At 42.9% G+C, this 24,637-nt stretch overlaps 1 protein-coding gene and 1 long non-coding RNA gene across 19 annotated transcripts in view; one reads left to right on the top strand and one right to left on the bottom strand.

Annotated features, from left to right (window-relative positions):
* Positions 1-24,637, bottom strand: part of LOC309379365 — a 271,748-nt gene that overhangs the window by 104,660 nt on the left and 142,451 nt on the right. The gene's annotated exons all lie outside the window — the stretch shown is intronic.
* RBFOX2 (RNA binding fox-1 homolog 2) overlaps positions 4,300-24,637 on the top strand; it is a 174,028-nt gene continuing 153,690 nt past the window's right edge. For 13 of the 18 annotated variants that reach the window (XR_014172420.1, XR_014172421.1, XM_081928358.1 and 10 more), the window contains exon 1: positions 4,300-4,874. Coding sequence is in view for 15 of the 18 variants with exons in the window: in XM_081928358.1 (XP_081784484.1) it covers positions 4,704-4,874 (171 nt within the window). In the remaining 3 variants the exon portion in view is untranslated. The remainder of the gene's footprint in view (positions 4,875-24,637) is intronic. The other 5 variants (XR_014172422.1, XM_081928372.1, XM_081928360.1 and 2 more) reach the window with 3 other exon arrangements.

Consider the following 24,637-nt stretch of genomic DNA (forward strand, 5'->3'; position numbering starts at 1 on the left):
CACTAGCTCTGGGAAGAAGTGTGTGATTTCTCAGATGGATTAAGCTTGGGGCAGGTGAGGATCACATTCCTTATCAAGCCCAGATGCTGCAAGCAGCAGGCAAAGTGCAAAAGGGAAGCAGAGCTGAGGCGCTGTGTTTGCTCAACTGCCCATATTGGTGGACCTTGGCTGGGATGCTCCTGGACCTCTACAGGGCTGTGCTTTGGGCTTGACTCTGCACTGTATCCTGACTGCTGGACTCTGGACTTTGGTTGTGTGGCTTGACCCCTGGTCTTTGAACTTTGGACTTGACATACTGACTTGCCGCCAGGTAGGCCACTAGACAACCTTGGGCCAGTCACTTCCTCTGTTTAACCATTTGTACAATCCTGGAATCTTCCTCTGGCTCTCCTACCAGAAATCAGAGCCAAGCACTCCTTGAGTATTGTGGACAGGTTCTTCTCTCATCATCTAAGCCTAAACCAAGTGATTTCACTACCCCAGAAAGTCTTTAGTCACCAAGCCACTATGCCTTCATCTCAGGTCTTCTTTCTTCTTCCTCAGTCTTCTTCCTCTTACTGTCTTACATCCTTTTACTGTCTTTCTACCAAAAACACCTACTAACAACAAACAGACACTCTCCAAACAACATGGAGTGACTAGTTCCATCAAATATTCACTTATTCTGACTTTAGTCAAGCCCCAACCAATCACACAATCTAACTGAAAATTCTAAATGTGACCAATCAAAATATGGATACTTTCTATCCTTCTTTGGTATAATGAGAGTTCTATCTCCAACCCAACCTCAGCTGTCAGTTAAGGTCTCCCAGAGACAGTTAAGCCAACTTCTACCTGACCAGGCAGAATAATTTCCCCACCAAATACACTGCAATTAGAATACTACTGACAAAATGTATTATACAATAGCCATTAAAAACAAATTTTTAAAATTCTGCTGAAAATTGCGTCTTCAATGACTGCTGTTTACTACTGAACATGTAATCTGCAGAAAAGATCACCTTATGGTGCAAATAATTTTGTGTGGGTGATTTCAAGCAGTAAATTGGAACAAGCCCCAATATAGATTGAGAGCACGTTCTGGATCAGAGCCACAAGGCTGCTTTTTTCTTCAAAATGAAAGTGGCTAGATTAATTTTTTTTTTAAAGAAAGCGTTCATATCACATGCTGTTCGACCCTATGTTTACATGAAAAAAGGAAAACAAACCCTGGGTTCCTACAGAAAAAATATATCAACTTCGATTTAAATAAACAGCTTTTAGGTTTTTTCTATAATCAAGTGGTATATAGTGGTTTGTTTTTTTTAAAAAAAAATTAAAATATTTTTCTTGAAAAACCAGTCTAGTGCTGCTGTCTTTTACTTTGAAGTGCTCTGGCCAAAGTCTCTGTAAATTGGGTGCCACTTCTGAGTGCTCACACCTTCAAAAAATCACACTGTAAGACAAACGGTCTGCCTAATATTTCACAGCAAAACTACTACTGATAATTAAATATGTGGAATGGGCAGTTTGAATGAAAAAGGTCACAGCCAACACATTTCCTGCCTCAGGGAGTACAGGCATCAAAGCCTGATGGCATAATGAGGAACACAGAAAAATTCTGCCAAAGCTAAATGTGATTGCCAAAGATATGTAATTTCAAGCAAAGCTGTATATGGCAAGTTGTATTACTCATGCATCTCATGGGGTTGCAAACTGACTCTAACCACTCAGGAAGTAGACAAATGTCATTGTGGTTGCTCATCAAACTCTGCATAAAATCTGAACTTTAACAAAACAAAAAAAGAAGATACTGGGGGAAAATTAAGCCATTTGAAAACAGACCATTTTCTTGTTTACTACAAATTAATCATCTGGAATCACCAGGTTAAGGAGGCAGTTTGACAGTTACTATATTTGCCATCACACCTTTGGGACAGGAAAATGGAGAACTTACAACAGTGACTGTGAATTGTGCTTTTGTAACTGTACCTGGCACAGATGTTATTGAATTTCTGCATTTTAAAGATACCAAAATGTTTCCTTTAAAAAAAAAAAAGATCCAGCAAAAGTAATGTGGCATGTTTTTCTTCAAGGTTGCATCTGTCTGTAAGGATTATACTTTCACCTATTAATGATAAGACAAATGGCATAGACTTAAAAGCAGCATGTTTCAAACTTGCTCCCCCCCCCCCCCGACAATGCTTTTACTGCAATTATTGCACAGGTGTTATTCTGCTGTTGCATAAGATCCAAGTCACATGCAGCTTGTGCCCATAGTTCTAGCCCAGTTGCTGTAGGATCAGAAGCGCCCAGGGACATGAACCCGGAGACAAGATCTGGACAAGGTGAGGGCAACTGAGAGATCTCAAGAGCAAGCAGTGTTTGTCAGCTCTGTCCAGGAATCTGATGCAAAGGAGAAGCGGGACAAAGGCAGAAGCAATGAGAGAAGGTAAGAAGAGACAAAGGTGAGAGAAGTAGGCTCAGCTTTCACAGCATATGACAGCATGGCTAGAGGGGCAGCACAACTAAGCTGCTTAGGAAAAGGGCTACAGGTAGTCCTGGAATGAGAAGCCCGCTGCTTGCCATCCATCATCCATTCTGTGCTGCTATTACAATAATGCCAGAATGGGAAACTAATGGCAAATATTTCCCCAAGGGCCTCTATCCACCATGGTTCACCACAAGCAGATCTCCATTTTTTAACATGGTGCACACTTCCCTTTTGCTCTTTATGTGCATGTGGAATTGTCTTCCCCTGGGCTTAGCTCCCAGTGTTGGAGTGCAAACAAGGGCAGGAGGAGGAGTTGTAAATAAATAATAGTGGGAGTGTCTTTGGGCATATGCAAAGCGCAACCCTAATCATGTCTGCTTATAAGTAAATCCCACTGAGCTCCTTGTTTAAGAGTGTTTAGGAAACTCTGCAGCCTTAGTCTGTACAAATCTGGGTTTAGGATTAATGACTCCCAAACCAGCAAACTTCTGCAGCAGAACTCTGCCTCCTTTTAGAAAATATGTGGAAGCACCTACTGTTATATCTAAATAAATACCCAAAGGAGCATCTCTTCCTATATCAGCTTGCCCGTGCCTTAGTATCTGTAGAGACAGCTTCACTGCAGGGTGGGGGGGAGGGGCTTTTTTCAGTCTGAGGGCCACATTCCCTAGGGCAGGAATATCCAAACTTGGGTCTCCCAACTGTTTTTGGACTACAATTCCCATCACCCCTGAACCAGGAGTAGGGGCATAGCCCAGCGTTGGGCAGGGCCAGAGGCAGAAGCGGCTGGAGCAATGAAAGTAAATCTTACCTTTGTACACTGGGCTAAGATTCAACGCACACTCGTGCAAGGGCCAATTTCAGCTAGGCAAAACCAACAAGGATGGCACAAAGCAAGAGTCAGTGAGCAACGTGGCCTGAAGAGTCTTACCAAGGGCTGGATATAGGACAAGGGTGGGCCTGGGGCTCCTCACCCCTGTATCCACACCCCAGTTAGAGGACTCAGAGGCACCCAATCTGTGGAACCACAGGAGCTGATATTTTGTGGAACAACCACAGGAGCTGATATTTTGTGGAACAACCACAGGAGCTGATATTTAAGCGCCATATTAAAGCTGACTTATTTGCTCAGGCGTTTTAAGTGCTTTTTTTTTTTTTAGTGGGCGACGGTTTGCTTTGCTTTTCAGTCGCTGTTTGTTTGTGTTTATCCTGACGGGTTCGCTTTATGGTTTCGTTACATTGGGGTCGCACGTAATTTATTTCGTCTCTCGGGCCTCAGCCCTGATGAAATAAACACAGAGCCTCTCTTTCAAACAGAGCCCCGCCGCCAACCTCAACAGGGGCGGCGGCGGCGGCAGCAGCAGCAGCAGGCCTGGAAAGAAGGAAGGCCGCCTTTCTAAGCGAGGCAGCTCGTCTAACACAATTTCCTAGCGCGGGGCTCCTTGTCAAGCAGCTGGGAATAAATCCACAAACGGTTGTTTCCGTGCGCAGAGGAAACGAGCTCGGGCACTTCAGCACCTGGGGGCGACCCGAAAGCCGAGCCTCGCCTGGCGTTTATTACTGGGGGGCCCCTTTCCTCCCTTCCCTCCGGGTCTGAGGGAAAACCGACTCCCTCAGGCAAAGCCCTCCCTTCTCCCGCCCAGCCAAGAGGCCTTCAAACGTCCGAGCCCTCCAGGACCTCTCCCAGGCCCCGCCCTTTCTTAGAGCCGTGGCCCCGCCCACCTCATCCCATTCCCGAAGATTGCCGAGCGGGGGAGAGAGGAGGAAAGGGGAGGGGGTCGCTCCGAGTCGCGTCCTCGCTCCCATACGGCGTTTCCGAAAATTACCGAGGGGCTTCGGCCTCTCCTTTCTCCTCTCTCCCCACTCTACGTCTCCGGCGGAGACGGCTCTTGCTGCTGCGCCTGCCGCCAGCACCGCTTCGCGCGTCCGTGCACCTTCTCTCTCGCCTTCCCTTTGCTCGGTGCTTTTCTGCGCTGCCCGGCGGGCCCGAGTCGGCGCCGCCGCCGCCGCGCTCTTTGGGCACAGCCTCGGTCTCCCGCTCGTGGGCTCCGGAGAGGCGCCGGTCCCGCGCGCCCCCTTCACCTACTCCTTGTCTCCCGCTGGTCCTGGCCGGACCGGGCTGGCTGGGCCTTCAGCAGCGCCGCTCCAGCTCCAGCTGCTGCTGCCGGGCTCTTTCGAGGGGGCGAGGACGGCTGCGCTTCCCGCTTGGGCGGCCGGGGGTCCGGCTCGGATGGCGGACGGCGGCGCCCAGCACCAGCAGCTCGTGCCCGGCGTCCCAGCCCCGCGAGGGATCAAGCGGGAACCCGAACTGGAGCAGCCCATGCCCGGAGGCGACGGAGCCGACAGCGGCCTCAGTAAGAGGCTGCGGACCGAGGCGGAGGCGGACGGAGGAGGCATGCAGGTTAGCAGGGAAGGCGGCGGGGAAGGAGGAGGAGGCGGCGGCGGTGGCGCCACCCTGGACGGCCGCCTTAACCCCCCCCCCCCGGTTGTGGCCTTGAGGGACGCGCTCGCTCTCGCCCGGGCGCGTTTGTGCGCGCGCGCACGGGTCTCTCTGCGTGTGAGACTGGAGGGTATCCTGTCCCTCGCCCCCACAGGAGTCTGGGGGAAGAGCGCCGCTTTGGGAGGATCCTGGCCCCGTTGACCCCCCCCCCTCGTCGGGCCGGTGTTAGGATCCTAGGCATAGCGGGGTAGGTGGGAGGGTGGGGAGGAAAGGTAAGGGGCTTTCGCAAACGTGGAGGGCCCAGCAGGGGTGTGGGCAGGGTATCCTGCAGCTCCGTGGTTGGTCTGGGAGGGCAGCTGGGGGAAGCATATTGTGGTGGCTTGCCTCAAGTGTAACAGCAGCAACATCATCATCAACAACAACATCATCATCACCATCAATGTGTGCGCAAAGCCTTTTTGCTTGTCAACCTACGTGTAGACCGTCACGGTTGACACTTGCAAACGAGCATGCATTGCTGGTCTTCGGTTTTAAAAAGTGAGAGGAGGGCCTAGAAAGAGACAAAGTTTTTTTGTTTTGGATCGCATCCATATCGCCAGTTCGAGGCAAATAGCTTTTCATCTGGATCTGTTCCACAAGAAAGTTTATTAGGCCTCTCGTTGCTTTGTGGAAGAACTGTAGAGTTTTATGAAGCCGCTCTGGATATTTTGCTTGTATCTGAGGCTGCAGTCCAATTCAGGTTTACCTGGGAGTAAATGCACATGCCTAGGATTGCACTGCATGGACTTTATTTTAACTCTGCGGCTGTCAAAGATAGCTGCATGGTACTCAAGTTTAAAACTCTTCATAAAAAATCATTTGTTCATCAAGATGTTGTACAGCTTTCACTCACACTTGTCACTCACCCAGATAAACTAGTATACCGCTCAGCTGAAGTGTAAATGCAACTTAGATATGATCAAGCTTGCCCCAAGAATAGCCACCCTAACCTGGATGTGACATACAGACTGCAGATGAAGTTACTCCACTGCTTCTTAAGTATTCACTTCAGGGACATTCATTCATCCATCCCGTGTTAGAGGAGGAAACAATTACCTTGAGTTTTGTGGTAATCTACTAGAGATGCCAGTCTGAAACCTCAAAAATAAGGGAATGTCTGCTACTTTGGTAGTAGCCATTTACAGTGGAGTTGTACTGCTGTAGAACAGAATGTGGTCCTTAGAGAAAAGGGCATCTTTTAGAAATAGGCTTATATGCAGCCTTATTTCAGAGTCTAGTCTGTCAGTTCTATGCTTGCAACCAACCAGAGTTTCTCCATGACTGTCCATGGGAGAAGAAATGAATGTTGTGTGCTGGTAGAGTTCTTTTTTTGCATTACTAGCAGTGGGGTGCTACCAAAGTATGAATGGTTGTGAATTGCAGGCACTGATGTCTGTTGTAGATGGAGAACAGTTAAAGTGACCCAGGAGAAATCAGATACATGAAATTAACAAGCTGGTGGTGAAGGAATAGCACCATGTCGCACAGCCGTCCTTGATATAACTAATATTAACTATATAATGTACAAATACATTTTGTATAAAGTTATTAAAATGTCATTTTACAAATTCATACTTGTACCACTTCTCCCTCCCTCGATTTGTTTAAGGATTAGGCCTCTTTCATTTGTTAGAAAGCAAATAATATCTTTATAATTCAATGGACACAAAGAACTTCCTGTTTAAATCCCTAGATTCATTCACATTTCATTTCTTTCACCAATGTACCTGATTTGAGCCACGGGACACATTGGGCCTTTGTCTATTTCAGCAATGAGACTCATTGGGTACTCCAGTGCTCAGCATTGATAACAGTGGTCTAACAGAGTCATCCTAACCAGGCAGATTTGTCAGGGGGTAAATTACTTTGCATCCTAACTGCTTCTGGCCAGGGTGTGTGTAGCAAGGGTTTTTTCGGGGGGGGGGGGTGTGCGTGTGCAGTGTAGACTTTCATTTTCTGCCTTTCCATTGATTCCTGTGCACTGAATTTAATTACACCCACATTTTCGGCTGCTGAGTTTCGTAGAGCTCTGTGAATCAGTGAATGGAGTTAGCATGCAGCATAACTTTGGTTATCCATCTTTTTACCCGTAATGCAATCCTTTTCTGCCCTCTACGCTGGTGTAACTTCTGCCGATTTAACTTCTGCTAGCAGGGCTTTCCCTTAACAAGTATGAGTAGGTACCCTGGACTGCGTCATTGATGGCAGCCTGAGTAATGGATGGCAGCCTATTTCCAGCTCCGGCTAACCTCTCTCAACTATTACGTCTGGGAGTTAGGATTGCACTATTAACTTTAAAATGAGGTGTTTGTTTACTATTGATAAAATATAATCTAGGCAACAGGAGGATATGCTAGCTTAATTTGTGCCTATCTCAGCTATTTTATTTATGGGGAAATGAGTGGCAAGGTGTCCCTCTTTGTCTCTTTCTCCTGAAATTCTCTAGCTGTTGCTTGCACAAAGGCCAGCACAAGAACTACAGTGGTACCTCAGGTTACATACACTTCAGGTTACAGACTCTTTTAACCCAGAAATAGTGCTTCAGGTTAAGAACTTTGCTTCAGGATGAGAACAGAAATTGTGCTCCGGCGGCACAGCAGCAGCAGGAGGCCCCATTAGCTAAAGTGGTGCTTCAGGTTAAGAACAGTTTCAGATTAAGTACGGACCTCTGGAATGAATTGCGTACTTAACCTGAGGTACCACTGTACCTGCCAAAAAACATGCTGTATGTCGGGTGGTGGGCCAGAGGACTTGGGGCCACCCTGTTGCCCTTCCTCAGAATCAGATTTTCTAGCTCAGAATGGTTGCAGTCTGCTATTTACATCTGCAGGTGAGGATAGACTCCTCCATCCTTAGTAAGCTAATCTGCATATGAAAAAGTGCAGTTGTTTCTCATCATAGCTACCTAGACAGCACCTGTAACATTGCAGGGAAAGAGAGTACCTCTTTAGTGAAGGATTCACTTTCTAGCAATGAAACTTAGTTGTGGTCTCCTAATCAGTTGCCTCCCCTCACTTGTTCCTGGGGAAAGCAAGTAGATGCAAACTCCCTTCACTGATGATGGGAAACAAACTGATGTTTGGCTTTTTTAAGGAAAGGAAAAATATAGGAAAAATACGGCTGGTTATTGAGAGAATGAGGAATATCGAGCATGTATTAATAGGTAATCATTTAGTATGCAAAAAGAACTTGCAGTCTAGCCTAGCAAGTAGTCTCTGAGCCAGATTATATTCCAAACCCCAGAATGACTCTGAAAGAGAGTGCCTGGCAGAAGATCACCCAATGAGCAAATCCAAAAACTCTTGGTTCACGCTAAACTCTTAATAACAGACATAGTATGAAGTGATATAGATTGACAGTCTAATAAATTAAGAGAACACTTCTTCCAAATACTGACCTATAATTTGTGATATCTCTTTGCTTCATGCTGCTGAGTAGTGTTCTTAGTGTGCTGTGTGTTGGATTACATTATGCAGTAGCAACTGCTTGGATCAGACCAAATGCCCATCTATTCCAGTATCCTGTTCTAACAGTGACCACCCAAATGTCTTTGGGAAGCCCACAAATGGGAACCAAGTGTAATAGCATCTTCCCTGTCTGTGCTTTCCAGCAACTAATATTCAGAGGCCTCTGATTCTGGAGGCAATACCGAAAATAAATTGTCCCTGAATATAGGCCACACCCCCTAAAACAAGATCTCTTGGAAAGACACACACACACTTAAATTCTCTGCCAGCACCACATGGTACTCTTTAAAATCTGAAAGAACACATGCAGCCTCTAGACTTGTCTCACAATGAATAACTAACCAGGTAGCCAGGGCTACCTCTTGAGAAGGGTGGGTGATCCTTTGCAAAAGAGCTGAAGTTCCGTGCAGTTCCCAAGGTCTCATATTGATTCCTGGCTTCTCTACTTATAAGACTGCAATTGTAGGGTGCATTCAGGTTTATATAAACCAGATTTGGGGGGAAAGTATGGCCTATATTTAGACCAGTATGGTATATAACCAAAGTGACTTAATGAGCCATTGATAGCTTTATGCTTGAATATACATAGATGGAAGAAACAAGCACATCTTTTGGTTACTTTTTGGGTATGGGTGATTCTAATTGTTGGGGATACTTAGCTTGTATTTGCAGTTGTGTTATGAAAATGTTTGTATAGAGGTGCATCTAGTAAATTAAGAGGGGGAAACTTGAAAATTGCATCTGGAGGAGGGTAAGAAAGCGTTTTATCTCTTGCTGGTGCCCTTTGTTTCTAGAAACTTTGTAAACCTTTATTTTTTAAAAAATTGCATTTTCTTCTCTGGCCACATGTTTTGCTTAAACTGTTCAGAGACTATGAGGTAAATTGTTTTAAAAAGAGAATTGCTGTGTACACTTCCTTCTGATCTGCCAAGTTAGGAAAATACTCTAAATTGAAACTATTCTTTACAGAAATGTATTACTTTGCTGAGTGCTGCTTGGACAAGAAACTGTGTGCTTGATGCTTCTTTCTGTTGCTGACACTGACTGTGTTCCACTCTTTGAAAACTGTGTGATTTATTCATTGTAATTTGATGTTTTCTGCTACAGCTCTTAATTGCCTCTATGACTCTAGTTGGTGGCCCCAAGTGGATGTTCATTCTCTTGCACTAATGTTCCATTTAACTTCTGGAATTTGTCCCATTTTGTGTGATTCTCTGTTACCTCCTGATATGCAATTAGCCACATAATTGTGGAATTCTTTGAAAACTGTGTGATTTATTCATTGTAATTTGATGTTTTCTGCTACAGCTCTTAATTGCCTCTATGACTCTAGTTGGTGGCCCCAAGTGGATGTTCATTCTCTTGCACTAATGTTCCATTTAACTTCTGGAATTTGTCCCATTTTGTGTGATTCTCTGTTACCTCCTGATATGCAATTAGCCACATAATTGTGGAATCTGTTCCAGAAGTCTGTTCGACTTCCAAAACATTCAAAAACTGGAACTGAACTGGAACTTGGGAGCCAAAACATTCAAGAATTAGGCTGTTCGACTTCCAAGGTATGACTGTATAGGACACAGAATGCTTAATTAACACAGAATCCTTGCTCACCTCATGTGCAAATGAGACTTTAGCATCATGTTGTATCAATCTGTTTCATGCAAGCAAAACATGAACAGTTCTAGCAAACTGTAAGAAAACTGTAGCAAGAGATTTAAGTTTGCAATGAATTTGAAATTTCTCAAACTGGAACTAATATCCTATGGCAACTATTTTAATGTAACTTTTCCTTTGCCTCCCATCCAATATATATAGAATATCCCTTGGGCCTTAAATGTCGCAGTAGCCCAGTTTTTCTTGCAATACTGGGGAAAAAAATAATATTTACAGGTATGCAAATATGTCCATGATTGTGGCCTACCTAATCACATTTTAGGAGTCTTTATATTACAAAATACACATTTTAGCATCCATAGGAAAAAATGACTTTTGTTTTGATTTACAGTTTTTAATACTGAACATATGAAAACTTTCTTTTCAGGAAATCAGAAGCATGTCCAACATATGTAGTGGCATGTGTATGAGATGTATCATGCTGGAAGTAGTATTCTGTAAGTCGGGGTAGCCAATGTGGTTTGTTCCAAATGTTGCTGGAGTTTTAACTCAGTTGCTATTGCCAGCATGGTCATTGGTTAGCGATGATGGGAATTGTAGTCCAACAACATCTGTTCATAGAGATGGAACAACAATAATGGTACAAATACTGTCAGAAAACGATTGTGTGTAAGAGAGAACCCATTCATTGTGCGGTACTAACTGCAGTTTCCTCCTGATCAGACGCTTCTTACAGCCTAAATTGTGGACCTCCGTCTATTACAACTCATTTCCTGAGAAATACAGACCTCACCATAGCCATAAATACACTTGATAACATTGAGATTGGATTACTGTAACATCATTTATAAGGATGCCTTCCAAAAGAATCCAGAAACTTCAACTGATGTAGAATGTAGTTTGGTTTCTCATAGGACCCAGAGTTTATGATCACATAACACCCATATTGTGCCATCTTCACGGGATCCCTCATATTGTTTTTTGCATCTAATCCAAAGTGATCGTGCTAGCCTTCAAAATCCTCAGTATCTTGGGGATGCAGTATCTAAAATATGCTGTCTTCCATATGTACACATCCACATGTTTCAGTCCTCAGGGGAGGCCCTACTGTTTGTCCTGGCTCAACAGAAGTGAAGTGGTGGTAGAGATTCTTGCTAATGGCACCTGTATTCTGGATGACTTTGCCCCATGAAATTTAGCTTCAACCCCTGTATTTCTCTGCTACTCTAAAGGACATTTTCTTGAGTGGTTGCTCTGCATTTTGTTTTCCATTAAGGGGTTTTGTTGTGGATATTTTTTAATGTTATTTTTACAGTGTGTTTAATTGTTATGATGGTTAGCTGTCTTGAAGATCTTATTTTGTGGACAAACATTTTTGGGATGCATTTTAAAAATATAAACCAGTAGTTAATAAGAATGCATATGCTCTACAGATGCTGTGATAGGTTTCTGAGTTTGTCTATATTTATCACAAAGGTTACAGTGGGTTGTCATTCCTATTGTCCTCTGTTCGACTAGTACCATAACAGTTTAGTGGCTGATAAACAATAACAACAATTTTGCTATACAAATGTTGTTTATACAGTACACGATATACTTTAATTTTTGGGTCACAACAGAACTCTGAAAGCAACAATTAGGTGCAAGAGGCTAATTTAGAGGCACTGTGCAATATATCTCATATGTTTCATTCTTTATCCGTTGCAGCAGCAGACAGCTTTAGGCAGTTAGGGTTTCGTTATCTAATCCATCTCTGATCAGCCTGGATAAACCCTGTTTGGCCAGTACTGATCTTGTTAGTGGGGTGGTATAAAGCTGCTTGAGCTGGGATTGGAGCAAATCGGATCATGGCTGCTATATGAATCCAGGACTTATTTCTTGCAGCCAGGGATGAAGAGGGAAAGAAATAGCTGCAGCATATTGGCTGACCATTGAAAGTGGTTTCTTTCAAGCTGTGTTAAATGGCAGATTACGCTGAGGAGGTTTGGGTGAAGTCATAGAGAGTCATCCACATGGTAATCCTAATGCTGTTTTCTTCCCAAGGGATAGTGGAAGTGCTGCTCTGATATTCTATCCATGTACAATCTAGTTTTGCATTGTCACTTCACTAACTCTGTATATGCCCATAGGTGCAAGTACGTTGATATGCATTCATGGATAAGGACCACAGTTTGCAAATTGATTTTGGTGCACATGTACAAACTGCTGTGTGCAAAGCAGTGTTCTTGCATGCAAAACCAACCAGAGACAGAAAGCAACAGAAGGACTGTTGCCATCTTATAATATTCTCAGCACTCTGGGGGCCTGCTGTGCTGAAATACAGTGGTACCTTGGGTTACAGACGCTTCAGGTTACAGACTCCGCTAATCCAGAAATAGTACCTCGGGTTAAGAACTTTGCTTCAGGATGAGAACAGAAATTGCGCGGCGGCAGCGGGACGCCCCATTAGCTAAAGTGGTAACTCAGGTTAAGAACAGTTTCAGGTTAAGAACGGACCTCCGGAATGAATTAAGTTCTTATCCCAAGGTACCACTGTACACATATGCATGTGCGCTTACATCACCCCCACCCCATTCTGGAGAAGCAGTTTCTTTTAAAAATGTAATTGTTTATTTATTCAGCCAATTGTATACTACCCTTTATACAAAGACTACAGGGCATTTTACAACATAATAAACAACATAAAATGCATGCTTAACAATATCCATGAAATGTAAAAGTTGAAAACAGTTATATTGGTACAGTTTCTAACAAGCATGATCATCAAATTCTTCCTAAATTATTTAAGTCACTGATACCCTCATCCAGAATCCTGCTGCTGGAGGCGCGTCTTCATCTGTTCCCTGAAAGAAAAGAATGATGTGGCTAAGTACTTATCCACTGGGGAGAGGGTTCCACAGATATGAAGGCACCACTGAACGTATCATTCCAAGGGTCTGTGCACTAAGCACTAATCCTGCACCTAGCATCTCCTAGCATGCATATGAGGTCTGCAAAGGTTTTGTGGGTTCCCTGTATTTTCTGTTCATATTGGAATGTATGAATTTGCCATTTGTACTTGGTTCCATTTACAATACATCATTGGCTGCATTTTTTGTTTCTTACTATGTACAGCTTGCTGCTGTGCCTTGCTACCTGCTGGGAACTGATCAGTTCAGTGCTTAAAAAAACAAAAACAAAAAAACCCTCTCTTTAACTGCCCTCCTTTTCTAACTTCCTCATAAGTCTCAAAAGCTTTTCAAAGAATTGCTTGTGTGAAGAAGGGCTTGTTCTTGATTAAAAAGAAAATGAGAAACTGGAGTTCTTCTCATAGTTTGTGCACTGCTCCCAATTCAAAGCACAATTGTTGGTTAAATGGCACTGGTTACGAAGGGAAAGAGTTTTGGGCCTTGCCATGTCCAGTATTATGAGTGGTACCAGAATCACCTAAACTTAAGGATACACTACAGCCCTGTGCACAGAGTTACAGGGCCTGCTGCCTGTATTCCCCCCAGTTGTGTTGCTGCTACCCGTGATTCCTGATAACTAAGAGTATTGTGATACTTTAAACATCAACAGACTTACACAGCGTCTAATCCCCAAGTGACAGGCTTTTAGTCTTAAACCAAGCGTAGAGGCCCTGTTCCTGAATGCAGCAGACTTTGTCTAGTATATCTCAAGGCATACTTAGTGGTGACTGTGTCCAGGTTTTTTCCTTTCAGATAATGGAAGATGCATTGCCTAGAGTCTGTGGACCCAGGCCTAGTGAGGGGGGAAGGAAAATGGACAATAAAGGTGGCCGATAGGCAGCAGTTAGGCTGGGGTTGAGAGATGTTGGAGAGCAAGAACCTGATTGGTTTCTTCCCCATATGTGCACTGTAGCCTAATCAAATTGTCAAATTGATATTTGACTGTACTACAGGAAGACTAGTGAAGTGGGACATAGTGTTACATGATGCCTTTTTACAGAATAGATCAGCCCTCTTTGAATTCGCTTGCCTCTTGTCTGTATAGTTTAGTTTTCACATGATGATGATACAATAAAAAAATGGAATATTTTGCCTCTGTAGTGAGGAGATCCCTTACATTAGTGAAATGAGGAATCTGTATGTGGCATGGACCTGAAATCTTTATTATTACACAATGCTGTGTTTATTGTACCATGAAGAACAACCTGCATGTTATATGCATTTTTATTCTCTCTCTGAAGTGTATGGTGATAACCACTGCTTTCAGTATTAAATCTCCAGTGCTTGAATAAAATGTTTGCTGAGCAAACCATTTGTTTTTTTCACAAAAATGTTTTCATTTTCTGTTTTCTGAAGACTGTATATCTGCTTTCTGTTCAGTATATGAGCTGGATATCCTGAGGCTCGATAAAACCAGGGCTGCATTTATACTAAGGTTACCAGACCTCCTCGTTTCCCGGGGACAGTCCCTGGATTTACAAATCAGTGTGCCCCGATTCATTGAAAAATATCTGGTAACCTTAATTTATACTCCATAGAGAGAGAAAACACTCAATTTGTACCAAGGGTGTTAAAATGTGCAGGCATAAGACATTGTGTAAATTAACCATGTTTGCATAATCTAAACCTGCTCCTTGGTAGTGAAAAGTCAAAATACTTGGGCTTTTTGGCAAGTATTGAGAAAATAGGAAGAGTGGAGGGTACAGAGCTTGAGGAAGAGGAGGTCAAAGAGAATGAGGTGTTGTTAGGCAAGTGCCTTATAATAGAAATGATACCACATTGGGAACAAGGAAGCTGCACTTAATTACCTGTGGGACAAAAGAAGTTATGTGTTGTAAAGCAGCCTAATTAATAGGCAATTTTAGTTGATCAGTCTGTTATTTAACTGATAAAATGTAAATATATTTGCATCTTACAGAAACTCTAGTATTTGTGCCTTTTGAGATATTGAAGGAAGTCAGTCACTGTTTGAAGGAAAAACTATGTTTTAATATTTTTTTACTCCATATTACAGTAATAAGAACCTAGGAGAGACTAAAAAACATAGAATCCAAATATATATGACTATAACTTATTGCCCCACTGATTAATTTGTCTTCACCAATGATTCTGAATCAACTAAAGCTTTAACTGATACTGTTTTCATGCACAAACTTTCAAGTTTAAAATGAACCATTCACTATGATGGTTTTTCTTTTTTTTAAAAAAAAGATAGTGCCCATTTCCTTATGAGCATTTTGCTAGAATGCAGCAACTTGCCTGTTTTCCTATCATTCTTCTGTAAGTTCTGTCTTCTGCCTTTTGTTAAGTTCTGCAGTAGTGTAGTGTGGGGGGAGCCACAGGGGTGGTTGCCCTTGTCGCAAAATTGTTAGGTGCACAAAATTTCAACACTGGTGTTGCGTTAATGCAGCTGCGCTCTTCCGTTGCTGGGCTCCATTGAAAACGGCTTCTCCATGTGAACTAGATGCGATCTCTTGGGTGATGTGGATGCAATTAGGCATTTGAATGTCCATGCGTACTCCATGCATACGTTTCCGTCCCTGCTTCCCCCCACCGCATGGCCCCGGGCTCTGGCAATCCGTGCTATGCCACTGATGTTCTGTACTCACAAAATCTCTCTCTCAAAAAAAATACTTGTTCACATCTCCATTTTGTCCTGAGAGAACAGCCTGAGTGATCTGTGGGTTTGAATTCAGACTTCATTCACTGCTCTTTCCCCCATCACCAGTAATTGAAGCTGTGCTCAGGACTTTCATACAATCATGCATCTCTTCCACAATTATCAGCCGCAATATAATCATTGGTATAGTTGCTGATAATGGTGGAGTTGCACAAGCCTGACAGCAATAATAATGCTAAGAGCTGGACAAATTATAATTGTAGTGTTGTTGTTTTTGTCCATTCTTGTTTGTCAAAGTGTTTGTGCTTTTGTCTAGTTGATTAAAAAAGTTATCAGGAGCCGCCTGACTTGTGACGGGCTGATAAGTAGGTATTTGTGATGACTCTGGCAATCTTTAAGTCTTGCTTATTCAGATACTAGATTATTACACCTTATGTGCATGCATAATGGTCTCCTTTGAGTGATTACATCTAAGGGGTAAGAAGAGCATCCAGTAATGAAGTGAGTGGGCCAATTAGAGGCAACTAGTTCCACTTCGATGGAGCGTTTTTTGAGAGCTCCATTTTATAGTTGCATTGAAGTGACTCTGAAGTGCAGTTGTCATGAGTCAATGCCACTGCCCAAGGATTAGAACTACAGTGGTACCTCGGGTTAAGTACTTAATTCGTTCCGGAGGTCTGTTCTTAACCTGAAACTGTTCTTAACCTGAAGCACCACTTTAGCTAATGGGACTTCCTGCTGCTGCTGCTGCTGCGCCGCCGGAGCACAATTTCTGTTCTCATCCTGAAGCAAAGTTCTTAACCTGAGGTACTATTTTTGGGTTCACGGAGTCTGTAACCTGAAGCATCTGTAAACCGAGGTGCCACTGTACTTTGTTGCATTCTGAGATTTAACACATTTTCTTCTCCTTTTCCATTTTTAGTACACTCACTTCTAAATTCAAGGCAACGCACAGTTGCTGTTGAAGACATTTGAGTTTTTGTTTTTCTTGGTGTTTTAGATTCAAGTTACGTTATTTGAGAGCAAAACAACTAAACTTTTCTGTGTGTATGTGGAGGACCTGTCCCCCACACAGCCCTTTTCTCATTTTAAATGTAGGGAGAGGCCTTTATACTCTAAATTTCTATCTGTGCAGCTAAATATTTATATGCAGCTGCAGCAGAAGTTTCCACAGGCTTTACCTGACAGTTGCCTATATTTCATGGTGCTTGTTCTCATTTTGAAATCTATCCAGACCTTTAGGGACCACTCACAGTAGGATATGGTGCTTGTGTAATGGGTTTTTTTTGGGGGGGGGATTGTGACAAATGCCTCTATAGGTAGATCATTTGAATGGTGTATTGGCCTAAGAATTGGGCATATTCCTTTTTAATAACTGTAATATTAGGATATCTCCAGTGGTGCATATAGCATTTACAACTTTGGTGTCTTCATTGGGGAAGATTTATATCAGCGCTGATATTGCTATTTATGTAATCTGGTTGTTAGAAACTATTTTCATATCTAGCCTGATGGGGGAGCACATTTTTTTTAAAAAAAATTTTTTTACTTGGGTGTCATGTACATAATAGAACTTGTACCATTCCAATCGTTTGAGCACATTCTGGTTGTTTGTTGATATTTTCCCTCTCAGTGCAATTAATGTATTGCGCAAGATGTATCTGAGAAGTATCTTCTGGGGATGGTAATTAAAAGCCTAGTGGATTTACCCCCCTCCCTTTCCCCATTGTGGCTGTGTCAGGTTTTTTCCTATGGTGCTTGTCTGGAGCATAACAAAACTGCTATTTAGTGCTGTGCTATAAAAAGCAGAAAAAGAGCAGTTGGGATGGGACCCACTTGCTTTCTTTTCAGTATATGCTCAGGTTCCTTTCTGTGTTACAACAGAAGTGGACTAAATAAGTGCCCTTATGTAATGTCCTTCTGTAATATCAACAAATTTATCTTTCCCTAGAGGCTTTTCAGGTCCTGAGATCTGAACTCAGCTGAAACTCTTCCTGCAAGTCAGGGATGCAAAGGCTTTTTTTAGGGGTTTGCTTATTTTAGGAGGCATTTGCAGATACATAGAGCAATTACTGTACTACCATCAGGGAGTATGCCCAGAAGTGCTGACCCAACAAGGACTCACTTAGGTTTTATTTAGTATCATGTGGGATAGTCGGAGACTGTAACTATGATGGCAGGCGTATCATTTGGTGTCTGTGGTTGTGGTTAGGGGGTGGGTGGGGCTTCTCTGCACTTAGCCCTTCCTACTTCTGATGGAAACACTGAAAGTGTATCTTAGCTTGTAGCTTTTAAATATTTCCCTCCTCAGTCAGATACGATGTAGTCAGGAGCAGAATATGCAAACATTTTCTGTGTGTGCCTTTTCTCTCTCTCTCTCTCCTCTCTCTTCTCCCTTCTCACATAAAGAAAATTGTTACTGTGTCTGGAGTAGGAGGATAGCTGCTTTTGAAAAAAGTTCTGCATTCTTATTTGTGTGTTCCACGCAAAACAATTGGTACAGACTGAAGAAACAAGATGTGTAACTTCTGTTAATGTTTTGCCTCACATTAATTTTTCAGGAAGGTAGGGAAATCTTGACATGGCATAACGCCGCGACTACTTCTGAGTCTTCCGAACCAGGAAGTGGCTTTTTGTATCGACTTATAAGTCTGAAAGAGTTCTGCAAAGCAAACTAATGTAGTATTTCCTGTGGTTTGTTTCTTCCCTTATGAAAACTGTTGTTTCAGGATCATACAGGGAATTATGAATGAAATTGCTGAATTGTGTTCTGTATGAGGAACGGTTTTTAAAATGATGACTTAGATCACTAAGCAGATGCCTTCCTCTTAAACAGTAGTTTTGAACAGACTTTTCCCCTTCGTAGTTTACAGATAATTTCTAACCCTGACTGGGCCAGCAGCATGATAGAATGGTGTAGCCATAGCTTCATCCACAGCACTTTAGTTCGTGCCAGCTGAGGGCAGGCTAAACCCTGCTCTGTGCTATGCTGTCCGGGGAGCTAGTGTAGCAGTTGGTTCTGGATTAGGCCCAGTGCCACCAAATGATGTTTATGGAGCTGACTCCAGTGGATCCCAGGCTGGCTGAGCCTCTCCCTGCCCCTTAGATGTCTCATTTTGGAAGCTCCTGCAGCCAATTGGACCCCATGTTGGACATTTGGCTTCCGAAAATTATTCAAAAACCAGAACACTTATTTCTGAGTTTCGATCGTTCGGGAGCCGATTTGTTCGGGAACCAAGGCATTTGAGATCCAAGGTACGACTGTATATATTTTTGGCTTTGATTCAGTTAGTTCTCCATTAGAGGAAAGAGAAAATGTAAATAAGAACTCAAATAGGTGGGCTTTATAGATAGCTTTGGGACACATGGTGGAACCGGAGACTATGCATTAATACCTGTAGTGTGTCTTCAATTTCTGTCATTCAGTTGCAAAACTACTATGTTGTTATTACCTTAAAAGATAAAGCTGATCTTTTATTTTATTTTTCTGTTCTCAATGACAGCATTGAATCTCTGAGTTAAAATTGGCTAACCTGTTATGGATTTTTCAAAGCCCCTGTCACGTTCCGTATAACTACCAGATATGTGGTTGAAAGCTAGGAAAGAGGAGAAAGGGGCTGCTCTGGATCCTTCTTTCATACCACCCAGCTGTAGCTGTCTTGACCCTACCACCTGTGGTCTAGAAAGTATAAGAGACCCTCAGTGCATCCACTGTACTGAGCAAGCTGTGTATTTGGGAAAGCCAAGGCTTGCATGCATTCTGACAGGCACCATGAGCTGTCCATTGACCTGCCTCAGCCTGGTGTGGTAATGGTGCTGTGAGAATGTTGTGCATGTAGGTGTTGCATTTAACTCTGTTTTCAGTCCTTGTGCACCTTGCCCTCTGGTCTGCACTAAGAAGGTACTAGATTATGTTTAAAGTATTCGAGGCTCATAGGTCTACTGTATTTGGGGGAACAAAAGCAATCATGTTATTTCTGCTGTGTGGCTAAAACAGAAGAACCACCAACTTTTGAAGAGGCTGCATGGTGGTGAGCACCCCAAGTGGATTTTTTTTACAAACCCCTGTTATGTTCCTTTTTTGTTCTCATGACTGATAGGCAGAGTTGCATGTATGTCTTTCTGTTATTTGTTTGGGCATCACCTCATTTTCCTCCCCCCTTTTTTATAACTCTGAGACTGGGTTTAAATCATAGCAGAAACTACTCTATTACATTGCACTATCTATTATAGCTGGTATGATACAAAGCTCTGGTTATTCAGCATCTCCAGTAAAACTCAGCATACAGGAGAGTGTTCCCGTCTTGCTACTGTTAGTTCACCACTGCTGATGTTAACAACTTAAAGAGCTTTGGGTGACTATAGGTTGTTAGTGATATTTTAAACAGCCTGCTCTTTAACGTCAAGGGAAATTGCCTGGCTTGATAGGGTATTTAAAATGCAGTCCTAAGTTAGAAAGTTTGATATTGATAATGCAAATGACAATGGTGTAGCACTGGTGCATAGGGCATTTTCAGAAATCTTGCTAATATCTACTTTCTTTTACAGAAGTTTTCACATTCCATTGTTTGGGAGAAGGTAGAAGAAGTGTCTCTAGATCTTTTATGTCAGGCATGTCCAAAGTCCATTTTGGGGGCCTAAACAACTTGGGTTGGCCCTCACACATATTCACTTCATAAAATCTGACCCTCTTTGAAAAAAGTTTGGGCACCCCTGTTTTATGAGCTTCTTACTTTGAATTCTTGTTCTTCATTGGCACAAGGGGCATCTAACTTGGTGATTATGTAGACATTACATTTGAAAGTGGGTTAACTCTTACGGTCTCTTCATGCATTACAATGAAATGACTGCAGACTCTTTGATTGAGATAGTACCTCATGCTGTTCCATGTCTCAATGCTGAGTAATTTTTTGTTTTTTAAAAAATCCACTTGGTATTTACTGAATAAGTACTATTTGCTCTGGTTCAGTATGACTTAAGAATGCAAATGTTGTATGGATGATATATTGGCTTTGTAGGGTCCAATACCTCTTTGTAAACAGAGGCTGTTTGCTTGCTCTACACATTTTAAAAACAACAGTGTCTTATAGAATATGTTTATAATTTGCTCTCATTGTACCCTGTATAGAAAAGAAAGCATTTGTCTTTTCCATAGTTGTTTTGCTCACCTTTGAATGCTAAACCTCTGACCTTGCTGTGGATGTTGGTTTCCCTTCCCCCTTACAGAGCCTATCTGTAGTGCTGTCACTGCTGGCATGCATGTGCTGTCCTTGAAAAAGCAGATTGGATTTATTAAAATCATTGCCAGTTGCTATGGCAGCCATTGTCACTGTGGGCTAATGGGAAAAGGCAATTACTGCCATGCATCCGAGGAGATTTCTGAGACAGGAGATATTGAGTATCCTCAGATGATTAGCTGTGTGATTGACAGACTGACAGTCATAGAGAGCAAGGGTTTGTGTGCACATGTATGTGTTTATGTAAGTGGCTGGACATGTCATCTGCTCATAAGGTTTGGCCCATATTGTAATATTTTTCGATTCATGGGTAAATCCCTTTGGAAGATTCACATCCATCTCTTTTAAGGTGTGGTGCCAGTCATTTCAAGCTTGGGTTTTCTTTTAACCTACAGATAATTTGTTCAACTGATGTGCCTCTAGACTGTAATTGGAAACTTACTCTTAAAAATAGAAACTTTCTGTGTTAAACTTATTATTTTGCCTGTCTTCCAATTCTTGCTATTCCTAATTCTCCTCTCTGAGCTGCTGTTCTATTTAAAGCAAGGTGTGGATGTTGATAAACGTTTATTCCTGTTATCTTACTGTGGAAATAATAGGTTGTGAGAACTGAGGTTAGCACAATATATTTTGGGCTTTTGAACAGGCCGCTAATAACAGTTTTCTCTTATATGTATACAGGCTTTGGCATCGTGTCTTATTACTCTGTGTATAAAGCACGTTGCTCTTTCAGTCGAGATCAACATTCTTTGGTTGTCTGATGAGGGAGATTCCATAGCTTGCTTTTTGATGATTAAACAAAAACAGAAGAAGCAGATATAAGGCTAATAGAAAACATCCACAGAAGCCCATGTAAATAAACACTGCTGTAAATGATTCAAGAAATAACTCTTGCAACCTAGTGTTTGTTTATTGAATTTATATACTGCCCTTATGCCTAGGGATCCTTGGATCTTGCCTGTTTTCACTATTACAACTTCCTTTAGAATTCTATCTGTGATATTTTATCTGCGCAATCAGGAACCAAAAAGTTGTCTTGAAAAATGTGGCTTTTGAGCTGTCTGGCCCCAAAACAGCAACTATATATTCCATTTTGGCGAATATAGTCCTGGTTTAAGGAGCCATTTGGTGTCTAGCTTATAAATCTGAGTTTCTAACACTGAATGAGTTACAGTATTAAAACATAATATTAAAAGCAGTTTAAAACAAGCACATTTGTTCCCTAAGTGATTTTATGAAATAGTTTAGGCTTTGATGATTAAAGTGGCATAGAAATCCTGTTTGTTTAACTAACTAACTAACTAACTAACTAACTAACTAACTAACTAACTAACTGTTGAGTCTGATGTAATTAATGCTGCTTAGCAAAAGAAAGCGACAATGATTCACACATCCTGCCTGTGAATAGATACTACTAGCAGCTTTCTTATGTTGGTAACTTTCTTGTTATAGAATCCAGATCAGCCTGCTTAGGCAAGTGAGGCCTTCATTAGAGGCTTTCTGAGATGAGTCTGGTGATGACTGACTATAAGGTCTCATTTATGAATGTGCTTTCTCTGATACCATTTTGGCACCAGGAGACTAACTTTTTTTATTCTCCTTGAATTTTTAAGCGTTTCAGTGCTGACATTTGCTTTGTCTCTATCTGTCCTCCTCCTGTTCTGTCTTGGTTGTTTTCAGATTGTTCTTTTTCACTTTTTTCGTTAAATCAACTGACAGCATTTTAAAATTTAGTTAATTTTCCTGGAAATCTATTGAAAGCTAAAGTACATATTTAGCGCATTTAAGTGACTCATTCTAAGGTTTCAAACAATCCATTTCCTGTTGGGGTTTTTAAAAGTCTGTTCAGTTTTTCATCTTTACTCTCTTCCTGCCCACCCAACCCACTGTTTGAATTTAAGAATTTCCTCAGGATGTGTTTTCTGAAAGAGAGACAGAGGAAATACAGTACCTGAAATTGGTATGGAAGCTCACTTCTTACAGGTTTTGCTTTGCAAGGACTTCTTAGTGTTTACAAAATGAAATCCAGAGTCTTTTTTTTAATGAACTGCAACATCAAGCCTTTCAGGCCTTGGGCAAATCCTTGTTTTGCCTTTTCAGCACTTAGGAAGGCTATGAAGATGAAGAATAGGCATTTTAACTTAGTCTTTCTTCGTCTGTACCTTCAGCAGCAGTTCTCTCTTACACACACTACATATTTGACAGAAATTAGGGAAGTTTTCTGTATGTGCATGATATGCACAAGAATGTGTAGAAGAGTGATTTCTTGTATCCTGACAGGTAGAAATAGGAAAGTGTCGGTTACTGGCTCACGTTTGGTGTTACTTTGGTTTTATATACTCATCAATGAATCATTACGTTGAATTGTCACTGTGGGTGTGAAGAATTTCAGGCTAGCGGATATGTGGGCTGCCAGCAGTGATTCAGAACATAGGGCACAAGTGTTGTATTTACCTATTCTGTTGTCTATCCCAGTGTTTCCCAACCAGTGTTCCGCGGCACACTAGTGTGCCGCCAGACGTTGCCTGGTGTGCCGCGAGATGTTGCCTGGAGGGAGGTGGGCGAGTCGGCGGCGAGAGGCGGGGCGGCGGCGGCGAGGAGAGGCCGCGCCTCCTGCTGCTGCCTGGCGCTCCTCCTCGCAGCCGGCAGCGCTGCCTGGGCGCCTCCGCGCGACTCTGCCTCGCTGGGTTTGGTCTCCCAGCAGAGACGGGTCACACGCGCCACTCCCTCCCTCCCTTAGCCTGCGCGGAGGGAGAGCCAGAGAGAGGCATCGCTCCTGCGCGGCGGGAGAGGGAGCTTGGCGCGTCCGCGGCTTTTATAGGGCGCCCGGCGCGCACCAGCTCGATAACGGGCACCGGCGCGGCGGGGGGCGGCTGGCCTGTCTCCTTGGCAACCCCATTGAGCAGCGCCGGCTCCCCCGGGAGGGCCATCCCCCCGCGCCGCCGATCGCCAACACCGCCGACGCTGTGGCTGCCCGAGCCCGAGCCGAAGCCCGAGCCCATCAGTCAGTCAGGAAGGAAGGAGAAATGGGGAGGGAGACGAGGGAGGAAAATTGCACGCAGGGTGAAGAAAGGAGAAGGGTGAACGAGACGAGCTTCCAACCCAAAAAAGGGCTGGAAGACTGGGAGGATGAAGGATCGGGAAAGAAAGCGACGCCTTCCCTGCCCGCGACGTCGCCCGCTTGTCATTGGCAGCGCAGCGGGCGGCCAGAGGGGCTGGGCACCGGCGCAGGGCCGCTCCGCAGCCGCGGAGGACAGCTGCGCGGCTAGCAAGGTGCGCCGCGTAGAGCGCGGCCCTTGTGTGGCCCGGTTGCCAGGCAAGCTCGGGCGGGGACCCCCATGCGAATCTAAGACGGGAGAGCAAAGAGGGCAGAGCAAAGGGGGTCCCTTCCCCAACCTCCGGCTCTGAGACTTCCCTGCACCCCAGAAAAGTTTTCAAATACAAAGTTAGAAACATACACTGAAGAAAAAAGTAAAAGAACAAGAAAAAGAAAAAAAGAAAAAGAAGAAAAGAAAACCAACCATTCAACACATTTTTTATATAACTAACTGGACTTCCTCGCATCTCCCTTACCCTGCATTCTTTATAATAAAGATATCAGCAAATTATTACCTTGTTTCGTACCTTATTTTGTACTTTTCAAATACTATACCTCTAAATTTAACATACTTTTCATCAGTTACTTATATCTTAAATTAAACATAGTATTACCTTAGATTTTGACCTTTTCTTACTTAAAATATAATTTCCTGTTTCCCAAATCTAATTGCTGAAGCTATAGTTTCCGAATCGTGTAAAT

The sequence above is a fragment of the Podarcis melisellensis genome (assembly GCF_964234715.1).
Source record: "Podarcis melisellensis genome assembly, chromosome: 10".
Classification (NCBI taxonomy): domain Eukaryota; kingdom Metazoa; phylum Chordata; class Lepidosauria; order Squamata; family Lacertidae; genus Podarcis; species Podarcis melisellensis.